The sequence below is a fragment of the Trachurus trachurus genome, assembly GCF_905171665.1.
Source record: "Trachurus trachurus genome assembly, chromosome: 24".
NCBI classification, from domain to species: Eukaryota; Metazoa; Chordata; class Actinopteri; order Carangiformes; family Carangidae; genus Trachurus; species Trachurus trachurus.
The window spans coordinates 2,503,135-2,515,721 of record NC_139910.1 but is presented as its reverse complement, the minus strand read 5'-3'; the positions used below and the strand labels follow the sequence as shown (position 1 = coordinate 2,515,721).

General features: G+C 41.0%; 1 protein-coding gene across 1 annotated transcript; it reads left to right on the top strand.

The window, feature by feature from the left end:
• Positions 1-760: 760 nt before the first annotated feature.
• On the top strand, positions 761-12,164 carry ndufaf7 (NADH:ubiquinone oxidoreductase complex assembly factor 7). Its single transcript, XM_084000967.1, has 10 exons — positions 761-1,097; positions 1,614-1,774; positions 1,854-1,934; positions 3,047-3,157; positions 3,948-4,161; positions 5,169-5,227; positions 6,769-6,882; positions 9,545-9,688; positions 10,683-10,856; positions 11,762-12,164. The coding sequence occupies exons 1-10, from the start codon at positions 1,031-1,033 to the stop codon at positions 11,984-11,986; spliced, it is 1,350 nt and encodes a 449-aa protein (XP_083857093.1). The 5' UTR covers positions 761-1,030; the 3' UTR covers positions 11,987-12,164.
• Positions 12,165-12,587: the final 423 nt, after the last annotated feature.

The following is a 12,587-nucleotide window of genomic DNA, read 5'->3' as shown; positions in this document are numbered from 1 at the left end:
CGAACGTGACCCGGATGTGGAATGTGACGTCACGACGGCGCTTCCGAAACGTTTCCGTTATTTTTTATTTTTTATTTTTATTTTATTTATTTTTTTACCAATAATGACTATATAAATAAACATATAACATTTTCTTTCTTTTTAAAAAAATACATTTTTCCTCTATGTTGAAAACTTTAAAAAAAGAAAAGAAAAGAAAAGAAAAAGAAGAAAACTCATTCTGTTTCCGTGCCCTACTACGTCACGCGGGTCATCCAATCAGAGGATTTGTTGTTACCGAGTGACGTCAAGTTAGCCGTTGGAAGACAAAACGACACAGGAAGTGAGCGAAATACGAGTTTTAAAAGTAAAAGCGTCAAATAATATTGTAAAAAAAAAAAAAAAAAAAAAAGGTGCCTACACCGTTGATGGAGGGTGTACTCGGGCATTTGTATTTTAAATATTGTTTATTTATTGTATTAGGTTGTATTCTATATCTATTTGAATATATTTTCCTTTTATTGTTATGTTTAACTTATTTTCACGTAAAACAGCTGACTAATTAACATACGGAAACAAACACAAAAACACAACACACATGCACAAATATCAGTCAACTAAATGAAATACACACAAAAAAAATCGAATTATTTCAAATTTATCTAACCCCAGAGAGTAAAATTAAATGTAGCTTTATGCAAATGTAAAAGTCAAATGTTATTTTATTGTGAAAGGTTGACCGGATGTAGCATCTTTCGTCTCATCGCTAACTTGACGGAAACTTTGACATTTAGCTCCTGTACGAGCAGCACGTTGTAGCTTCTATTAACTTGACATGGAACAAACACAGACAAGAGATTTAAACAGACACATGTAGATCTTTATTCTTTAATATCCGAGGCTAAAAACACGCGTCTTTATCTAGTAGCTAACGTGGCTAATGCTAACCGGCTAACCCTGACAGAAGAGTTTTATCTCCTCCGGTCAAAGTCATGTGTGTGTGTCTCTGTCAGGTGTTTTAGTTTATTAATGTGGATGAAAACAGAGCAGAATGAGGAGTTTACTGTGTGTTCAGACTCGACAGCTGCTCAGAGGAGCCTGCACGTCACCAGCAGCAGGTCAGTGCATCTGTTTATGGACAAATATATGCATATAATGACTAAATATGACTCTTAAATGTCTAAAATTAACAATTTCTCCTGTTGTGACGCTTAAATTACGCTTAATATAAGTTAATTACAGTTTTATTGATCAATTATAATAGCTAAGTCCAGTTTATATTCATACAAATGCTGAAAATTCAACATCAAAGGCTCCAGACTGCTTTTTACCCCAAAAATATTTGAGACAGCACAAGTAAATTCATCCATCTGCACATGTACAACCAGGAAATATGACTAAAAAATCTGTAATCTGTCATTACAGGTGTCAGACCCAATGTGTGTGAGGGTCATAAATGAAAAGGAAATGTGAATATTTGCGTTAAAAGTGGATTTACGCCCCTAAATGTTCTGCTTGTGCTCCTAAAATTTGAAGTCGGTCTGGAGCCCTGAGTTTATAAATATGATTTAACTTTATCAAACATCCGGGTAACATCAGATGGTGTTATTTCATTTTTTCTCTGTGTGTGTCAGTGCGATGGCGAGCAGCTCAGACGGTCAGACTCCTCAGCTCCCCCCCAGGTGAAGACAGACCCCCACCCTCCATGCTGCGACACCTCACCTCCAAAATAAAAGCCACAGGTCCGATTCCCGTGGCCGAGTACATGAGGGAGGTGCTGACCAACCCGGTGGCGGTCAGTGAAAAGTGTCTGTGTGTTGTTATTTACCTTTATAAACCCCTGAGCCGTCAGTCAGTCCAGTTTGTCCTCTCAGGGTTACTACGTGAGGAGCAACATGCTGGGACCGGACGGAGACTTCATCACGTCACCAGAGATCAGTCAGATCTTTGGAGAGGTGAGAAACACTCAGGATCCTCTCAGCTTCACGTCTCGGGGTCAGGGGGAAACTTTATTGTCCTGGGTGTCCTGTTACTTTACATTGCTTCACATAAAAACAGACATAGACTATTAAAAACAGGGTCAATGCTGCGTTTGAGACCAGTCAGAACTCAGTTTCAGATTTATTTTTAATTTTTTAAATGGGAACGGTACAGGTTGATGTTAGACATAAAAAACAATGACGATAAAAAGTACAAGAGGCAGGACTAGGACAATAAAACACCTCAACATCTCACACGAAACATATATGAACAACATACATAAACCACCAGTTAACTGACCAAAGACGGTTAAAAGAGTGGGCAAGGGGACCAGAAGATTACTGAGAAGTTATAAAGTGCTGCAGTGCTAGTTAAAGTGCTATCTTTCCAACCTCCTACTTCATAAAGTGCAATTGAATGCCTCATGTCGGAGCTCCAACTTGGCGAACTCCCCCGACTTCTCTGAGAATCAGTCGTCTGATGTCACACAACAATCTGCACCCGTACAGAACCACGTCGTTGATGGTAAAACATCAATTAAAACGCGTTTACATACCAAATTACATGAAAATGTTCTTTTTTTTAATTGTTTTTGTGCCCTTTGTAATGTTTTTATACCTTATACAGTACATGAAGCACTTTGAATGTAAAGTTTGGTTATTCGGTCGTGGTGCGACTCGACACTTTGCAGTCAGAACTCAGAGTTTTCAACTGGGAGTTTCCGAGTTCCGAGTTGTCTCGAACGCAGCATAAAAACAGGAGATACATCGTTGCCAAAAACAGTCGCATCAAACAGACGTAGACGACATTTACTGTAACAATGTGACGACTCGTTATTGTTTGTGTTTGTGTTGTGTTCAATGTTTATGAACCAACATCTGATCCAGTGAAACAGACTCCACCTCCGTCTGCTCCGTCAGATAAGACAAGATGTGACGTCCTGTTTGTCTTCTGATACTGTGTGTGTGTGTGTGTGTGTGTGTGTGTGTGTGTGTGTGTGTGTGTGTGTGTGTGTGTGTGTGTGTGTGTGTGTGTGTGTGTGTGTGTGTGTGTGTGTGTGTGTGTGTGTGTGTGTGTGTGTGTGTAGCTGCTGGGGGTGTGGGTGGTCAGTGAGTGGATGGGAGCTGGAGGACCCAAACAGCTGCAGCTGGTCGAGCTCGGGCCGGGGAAAGGATCGTTGGCCAGCGACGTCCTCAGGGTGAGAATCGAGCCGGCGATCAGCAGCTCCGACTCTGACTGTCTGATGTGAACTTTGACCTCCATCATCATCATCTCACTGTGACTTTAGGGAGAAAGTTCTAAATGTTTGGATAAAATCGTAATATGATTGATAATAATCTTTATTTGTAGAGTAACATTCAAATCTCACAAAAACAACAGCACAAGATAAAAAGATAAAATTGTAAAGAAAATTATTAGGCATTATACGGATAAATACTTTACTTATCACTTAGTGGGGATTTCCCTGTCCTTCCACTCATATATATCAATATATCAATCAATATTATCATATAATAACAGTTGAAAAATGATAATTAAGATAATGTAATAATTCTGTTTTTTTAATAAAATAATTTTGGCTTTAACAAATAAAATATTGATCATCTATAGAACAAAAACAGCCTAATTAAAGGGATAGTTCAACATTTTGGCAAATTGGAGGGAAATACAGAGACTGCTTGATGAAAAACTGTCCCTGAAGGCAACGCGCATCAGCGGTTTTGCATGAATTTCCTGTTTTTTCTGCTATGACTATAGGGATTATGGCAATGGGCCAATTTGACAAAATGTTGAACTATCCCTTTAACCTCAACACCACATCTGTAGAATAATAATGATAAACTAAGTTCATGTTATCTTTTATAAAACTTGTGTTTCATGTTAAAAGTTCAGTTAAACTCAATATTCAGAGTATAGATTATAGATATAGCTGCTTTTAACATAAGTATCTCTAACTATAATCCCCATGTTGCTCTAACTCCTCCCAGGTGTTCGGTCAGCTGCGCTCGGTGCTGGGTCCGGTCTCCGTGTCCCTGCACCTGGTGGAGGTGAGTCCGGTTCTGAGTCGTCTTCAGGCCCAGACGCTGACGGGGACGCGGAGCCGCGAGGCGGCGGCCGAGGACGAGCCGGTTTACCGCCGCGGGGAGACGGAGACCGGGCTGCCGGTGTCCTGGTACCGACGCCTGGACGACGTCCCGCCAGGTGAGTCCACGTCTGATCCTCTTCATCATCATCATCATGTTTCAAGTTTCAAGTTTCAATACTTTATTGCCATGTCAACAACATTGTTGATTGGGATTTGTTGCAGTGGGCTTCACACACTGACATAAAAACACAACTTACACACACAGTACAGTACATGATAGAAACAGAGTAAAGTGCACAGAGTAATAAATAGATAATCAATAAATCAATAGATAAATATAAATATGGCACATTAAAACAATACCCTGTTAGTCTACTTGCCAACAATGAGTACCCGGAAATGTTGAGTACCCCAAAGTTTTATGTTAGAAATATATAGTATGGGTCCCCAGTATTCAGAAACTGCCGGATGCTAACTTATATATATTGGACAATTAGCATAATTGACATAATTAGCATAAAGTAGCATAATTTCCTATATGGGCAATATTTCAACAAAATTGACTTGGCTGATCTGGGCAATATTGGAGTGGTTTTAGGGGTTATTGATGACGCTGAATCCATTTCTGACATTTTCAAAATCCAAAATGGCTGTCTAAACCGGTAGTGACCAGATTTTGAAATCCATCAAAATCGGCCCACTGGTGGTTAAAATCTGGTCACTTCCGGTTTAGACAGCCATTTTGAATTTTGAAAATGTCAGAAATGGATTCAGCATCATCAATAACCCCTAAAACCACTCCAATATTGCCCAGATCAGCCAAGTCAATTTTGTTGAAATATTGCCCATATAGGAAATTATGCTAATTTATGCTAATTCTGTCAGTTGTGCTAATTGTCCAATATATATAAGTTAGCATCCGGCAGTTTCTGAATACTGGGGACCCATACTGTCTATTTCTAACATAAAACTTGGGGGTACTCAACATTTCCGGGTTCACAATGGGGCCCTATGGGCTGGCAAGTAGACTATGTCCCTCTAATGGACATCATCAGAGGCAGCGACGACGGGACTCAGCTGTTCGTATCTCTGTGTCTTTGTGTCTTTGTGTCTCTGTCTTCAGGCTTCAGCATCTTCCTGGCTCACGAGTTCTTCGACGCTCTGCCCGTCCACAAGTTCCAGGTGAGAGCAGCAACAAGTCGCCCCACAACTACTTTGTATTGAAACCATAAAACTCAGGGCCCCAGACGTATGGAGGTACATTTGTGTCTTTATTATTCAATTAAAAAAAAAAAAAAAGTTGATTTAAACAAAAACGATATTTTCAATCAAAACAAACTTCACTTCAATCGAAAAAAAACTTTTCAATCCAAACAAAAAAGTGTTTGAATGCAAAAAATATATATTTGAGACCCAGAAATGGCATTTGAACCCTTTTTTCCCTTTGATTAAAACGTTTTTTTTTTTGATTGAAGTGAGTTATTATTTGATCGAAAATATGTTTTTTGATTGAATAATAAAGAAACTAATATCTTACCCATAATATGGCCAAAATACAAAAAAGAAGACTTAAATCCCCAAAAATATTTTCAATCAAATAATAACTCACTTCAATAAAAAACAAACACTTTTCAATCAAAGGAAAAAAAATGCTCGATTGCAATTTTTTGGGTCTCTTTTTTTCTTTGATTGAAATTTTTTTATTGAAGTAAAGTTTGTTTTGATTGAAAATATCGTTTTTGTTTAAATCAACTTTTTTTTTGATTGAATAATAAAGACACAAATGTACCTCCATACCAGGAGCTCAGTGGCTCCTAACTTTTTTAGGAGCACAAGCAGAACATTTAGTGGCAAAAATCAACTTGCAAAGCGAATATTCACATTTTCTTTTCATTTATGATCCTCACACACATTGGTCTGACACCTGTAATGACAGATTACAGATTATTTGAGTTGCCTGTTTCACATTTCACCAGGTGTTAAAAAATGAAGTCAAATTTACTGGTTGTACATGTGCAGATGGATGAATTTACTTGTGCCGTCTCAAATTTTAGGAGTAAAATGCAGTCTGGAGCCTTGATATTGTATTTTAAGCATTTGTATGAATATAAACTGGATTTAGCTATTTTCATTAATCAATAAAAATGTAATTAACTCGTATTAAGTCTAATTTAAGCGTCACAACAGGAGAAAGTTATAATTTTAGACATAGACAGAGATATTAAGAGTCATATTTAGTCATTATATTCATATATTTGTCCATAAGTAGGACTGACCTGCAGCTGGTGACGTGCAGGCTCCTCTGAACACACAGTAAACTCCTGGAATGACAGTCAAAGTCCAGATTCTTTGAGTCGCCTCTTCCTCTTATCACCAGTGTTTTAAAAAAAAAGAAAGAAAAAAAGGCAAATTTACTGGTTGAACATGAACAAGTAGATGACAAATTAACTTGCATTGTTTCAAAACTTAGGGGCAAAATGCCTCCGTTTATGGTCTGGAGATCACATGCGTTCACCAGCAGGTGGCGCCAAACAGACAGGAAACATGAAACTGACTCAGAGTCGGTGCAGATGTTTGTATCAGCAGCTGAGTGAAGTTTACATGTGTAGATAAAGACGTGTAGACGATGACTGCTCCTCTGACTGCTCCTCTGACTGCTCCTCCTCCTGCTCCTCCTGCTCCTCCTGCTCCTGCTCCTGCTCCTGCTCCTCCTGCTCCTACAGCGGACACCTAAAGGCTGGAGGGAGGTGCTGGTCGACATCCACCCGGAGGAACCGGAGCAGCTGAGGTTCGTCATGGCTCCATCTCCGACTCTGGCCTCGTCCACTCTGCTACAGGTGAGAGCAGGAAACACTGGTATTGCTATTATTAATATTATTATCAATCAATCAATCAATTTGTTTATTTCGGGCATGTCAATTAAATCATCATCATCACACTTCATCTTAGTTTAAGTAATACAATACACATGGCCGAAAGGGAAAGCGGGAGAAACAAAAGCTTATCTAGTCCCGCCCCCGTTATTATTGTTATTATCAGTTTATACAAAAAGAAAAGGTTATAGTTTTACTTACTTACTTTACTTTATTTGTTTATTTGGATGGGACAGTGCACATCAAAGAACATATAAAAACATGTAAATGTGCCGGATTATAGCAGCAATGCTAATTTCCATTCTTGTTCACATTCTTGTTCCTCTGGTCTGTTGGTTCATCACAGACCGGATCAGCGGAGGAAACAGGTCCATTTTAGGATTTTTTTCACATTTCAAGAAGATTTATTGTTGTTTTTAAAAGGAACATGGAACAGGAACATGAAAGGAAATGAAACAATGAGATCAGACCTTAAAAAACCTGAAATGAAACCAGTGACACGGTAAAGATCCTGTTTAACTCTGATAGAAACACATCTTTACTCACTACAACTAGTGAAGAATCTGTTCACGTGTCTTTAAACAAACAGTTTCTACAACAAAAAATAAAATCTCTTCAGGTTTTTTCTTTGTGCGACTCCTCGTTCAGAGAAACACTGAGACTCTGTCCTTGAAGCTCAGAACAGAGGAGGAGGAGGAGGAGGAGAAGGAGAGAGAGGAGAAATGATAAAGAGGAGGTGGAGGAGGAAGAAGAGGAGGAGAAAGAGGAGGGGGAGGAATGACACAGAGGAGGAGGAGGAAGAAGAGGAGAAAGAGGGAGGAGGAGGAAGAGGAGGAATGATAAAGAGGAGGAGGAGGAATGATAAAGAGGAGGAGGAGGAATGATAAAGAGGAGGAGAAAGAGGTAGAGGAGGAGGAGGAAGAAGAGGAGGAATGATAAAGAGAAGGAGGAGAAAGAGGAAGAAGAGGAGGAATGATAAAGAGAAGGAGGAGAAGGAGGAAGAGGAGCAGGAAGAGGAATGATAAAGAGAAGGAGGAAGAGGAGCAGGAAGAGGAATAATAAAGAGGAGGAGGAGTGATAAAGAGGAGGAGGAGGAAGAAGGAGGGAGAGGAGGAGGAAGAGTATATGAGTGAGGAGGCTCTAAAGGCGGCGGAGGTTCAGGTTCATGTGAGAGAGGACTTATGGCAGTTTGATTATTTCCACGTCTTTAATCTTTGATCGCCATGGAAACGCACTCCTCACACACACACACACTGGTTTTATTGCCTCCATCTGGTTTTTTATTGCCATCGATTCGTTCACACACTCGCTTTGATCGTCCTGCCAGAGGCATGACATCATCGCCGCCTTCATCATCATCATCATCGTCCTCATCATCAGTGGGATGAAGAAGAAATGTTTCAGTCCACCTTAAAGGGATACGCCAACATTTTTTTTCGTGTCTTGTCTCACTCCCAAGTCCATGACCAGCAGTAGCTAATTAGCTTAGCTCAAACGCTGGAAGTGTATAGGTAGTGTTAGCCTGTCTCCACCTAAAGTCGCTAATTAGCTTAGCTCAAACACTGGAAGTGTATAGGTAGTGTTAGCCTGTCTCCACCTAAAGTCGCTAATTAGCTTAGCTCAAACACTGGAAGTGTATGGGTAGTGTTAGCCTGCCTCCTACCTAAAGTCATCAGAGAAACTCTTCAGCAACTCTAAACAGAAACCGGCGGGCCGATCTTCGTCTCAGAGCTGACAAAACTCTCCGGTAAGGCATCTTGAGCGGTCAAATGCCGCTAACGGGACGAGATCGGTCAAAACGGAGCTTTGAAGCAAAGACGGTTTATTTTGGTTCAAGCTAGCTACATCGAGGGGAGGTTAGCTTCCTATTTCAAAGTAAAAGCACAAATTCTATCCTCATGGTTTTCTCTATGTAAAGGGCAACGGGTGTTTTATTTTGTGAAAGTAACCAGAAGTGCGTTGGTCACAACGGCTAGCTTGAGTAGCGCCGAATTCGTCCGAACAAAATTGTAAACAGCTGGTATTTAGACAAATTAACGACACACTGCTGATCTAAACGGCTACTTTCTCACCTAAACATGTTTGAAATGTTGATAAAGTGAAATATTGACAGAGTTTAGAGCTAAAATGAAATCAGCTATTGACTGCTGATTTGGGTTCGGGTAGGAGGCAGGCTAACACTACCCATACACTTCCAGTGTTTGAGCTAAGCTAATTAGTGACTTTAGGTGGAGGCAGGCTAACACTACCCATACACTTCCAGTGTTTGAGCTAAGCTAATTAGTGACTTTAGGTGGAGGCAGGCTAACACTACCCATACACTTCCAGTGTTTGAGCTAAGCTAATTAGTGACTTTAGGTGGAGGCAGGCTAACACTACCCATACACTTCCAGTGTTTGAGCTAAGCTAATTAGCGACTTTAGATGGAGGCAGGCTAACACTACCCATACACTTCCAGCGTTTGAGCTAAGCTAATTACGGGCGATACGGCTCTATCTCCCTTGTTACTGCACGCACAGTCGAAAGGATGGTGTCTATCTGCTGGTCATGGACTCGGGAGTGAGGCAAGACACAAAGAAAAAAATGTTGGCGTATCCCTTTAAGTTACTTTGTGTGTGTGTGTCAGGCGGACGAGCGGCGGGACCATGTGGAGGTGTGTCCAGAGGGCGGAGTCATCGTGCAGCAGCTCGCCCGCAGGATCGTGGAGGACGGCGGCGCGGCGCTGATCGCCGACTACGGCCACGACGGAACCAAGACCGACACGTTCAGAGTGAGACTTAATAAAGGACAATTCCGCGCAAATTCAACTGGGGGTTGTATTTTCCTCACATTTTAGGTCTAAAAGAAGGAATCTGAAGATGTTCAGTTTAATGTCTCCTGTTTTGCAGTAGTTGTGTCTGTCCCCACATCGCCACGGCAACGATGAATGGGAGCGGATTGAAGTTCTGCTGCTTAGGCTGTTTCCATCCCTCAAAGCCACAGACAGCGTCAGATGGCGACTCAAACATGCAGCCAGAAGTTTATTTACTTCAAGCAAGCCAAGAGTTGATGTGTTCACTGCAAAAACTCAAAATCTCTCCAAGAATATTTGTCTTATTTATTGTCAAAATGTCTAATTTATAGTCAAAACTAATCTCTTTCCACTTAAAATAAGACTAATCACCTAAAAATTTACTTGTTTTCAGATCATTTTCACTTGTTTCAAACTAATTTTCACTTGAAATAAGTAGAAAAATCTGCCAGTGAAATCAAGTTTTTTGTGCTTGTAATAAAAAAGAAAAACTTGCTCCACTATCAGATTTTTCTACTTATTTCAAGTGAAAATATGCTTGAAAGAAGTAAAAAGTGTCTAAAAACAAGCTGCTTTTTAATGTGATGAGTCTTATTTTAAGTAGAATTAGATTTGTTTTGACTAGAAATGACATTTTGACTAGAAATAAGACAAATATTCTTGGTAAGAGTTTGAGTTTTTGCAGTGTTTATGACACAAACGGGAGCTTCCGACTGCACGTGAACACACTGAGCGCGTCAACTTGGGTCTCAACTCTGCAAGACTTTGAATTAGATTTAGTTTTACAAATATATTGGCTTGCTTGAAGTAGATAATCTTCAGATTCCTTCTTTTAGACCTAAAGTGTTAAGAAAATATAGCCCAGAGTTGAATATACCCGGAATTGTCCTTTAAACTAAATGACCGGAGGAGACAGAGTGCATCATGGGAAACAGAGTCTTTATCAGTGTTTAACGTCCTTGTCCTCCATCAGGGGTTCAAAGGTCACCAGCTGCACCACGTGCTGGCGGCGCCCGGCTCGGCCGACCTCACGGCCGACGTGGACTTCAGCTACCTGCGGCGGATGGCCGGAGGGGGCGTGGCCTGTCTGGGACCAATCACTCAGAGGGAGTTCCTCAAGAACATGGGCATCGACACACGGATGCAGGTGAAGCCGACTTTTTTTTAAATGGATTTTAAAGGGATAGTTCAACATTTTAGTCAGCTACTCCTCTCACCATAATATAACCCCTATAGTCATAGCAGTAGGTTCATCATCACCTTTAATTATCGGTGCATGAATCAAACTCATCAAATGCACAATCCAACAACTCCACAACGCTTCTGCACCTGCACATTCACCACGCTATGAGATAATAACACAACGTTACCAGACAGAGTTGTTTTAGAGGGAAATGCAGCCGGAACTACATTCCAGACAGCTGCTGGGCGGAGGGATTTCAGAAGTAGTTCAGAGTATCTGCTTCATGTGTTGTAATGTTACATAATTATACATGATTATTTCATAATGTGGTGAATGTGCAGGTCACAACTTGTCCACCAGAGCGTTTTGGAGTTGTTGTATTTTCTGTGCAAACTGTTTTTAGATTGGCGGAGCAGAGATGCGAGCTGCAGGGTATTTTCATGTTTCCCTCATTAAACTCATCAAATACACAATCCAACAACTCCACAACGCTCTGGTTCACTGAGCAGCCCCATCGATCTCAAGACAACATGCACCGATAATTAAAGGTGGTGAACCTACTGCTATGACTATAGGGATTATGGTGAGAGGAGGATCTAACTAAAATGTTGAACTGTCCCTTTAACACTAAGATATATTGTAAGGTCTAGCAGCCTTTTAGTTCTTCTTTTGAATGTGAGTTTTCATCTGCTCCAACATTGGCAGCTTCTCTCTTTTTGTATTTGTGGTGTATGTTTTGAGTCTTACTGTCTTCTGTCTTTTTAGGAATGGGATGTTTGTTGTTTAAATACAAAAAAATCAATAAAAACAGTTTAATTATTATGATTAACAACCGATTGTTTTCAACTCTGTCCCTCTGTCCTGTGCAGGTTCTGCTGAGGAGCTGCTCCGACGCCTCCACCAGGAAGCAGCTGATCAGCAGCTACGACATGCTGACCAGCCCCGAGCAGATGGGCGAGCGCTTCCACTTCTTCAGCCTGCTGCACCCCAGCCGCCTCGCCGCCCCCAAGAAGGCCGAGGGGCTGAAGCTGGAGAAGAAGAAGAGCCCGGCGCCGCTGCCCGTGGGCGGCTTCACGCAGCTCAGCTTCTCCTGAGGGACAGAGACAGAGAGACAGAGAGACACGTCTGGAAAACAGCTGCAAACTGAAGCTGCAGCAGCCGAGACACAGGATCATGTTCATGTTTCATATTTAATCACAGACGCACGACACAGGAAGTGACGCGTCGCCACAGTCAGACCTATGAACTTTAAAGGGATACTGTAGTTCAACATTTTTGTCAAATTGGTCTGTTGCCATAATCCCTATAGTCATAGCAGTAGGTTCATCGTTACCTTTAATTGTCGGTGCAAGCTGTTTTTAGAACGGTGGAGCAGAGCCGTGAGCTGTTCAGAGCTACGCTACGGAGGCTCATTATGGGATTTCTTGGTTTCCCTCATCATCAAACTCATCAAATACACAATCCAACAACTCCACAACGCTCTGGTGGACAAGTTGTGACCTGCACATTCACCACGCTATGAGATAATAACACAACGTTACCACACAGAGTTGTTTTAGAGGGAAATTCATGTAAAACCTCTGATGCACGTTGCCTTCAGGGACAGTTTTTCATCAACAGTCTCTGTATTTCCCTCTAAAACAACTCTGTGTGGTAACGTTGTGTTATTATCTCATAGCGTGGTGAATGTGCAGG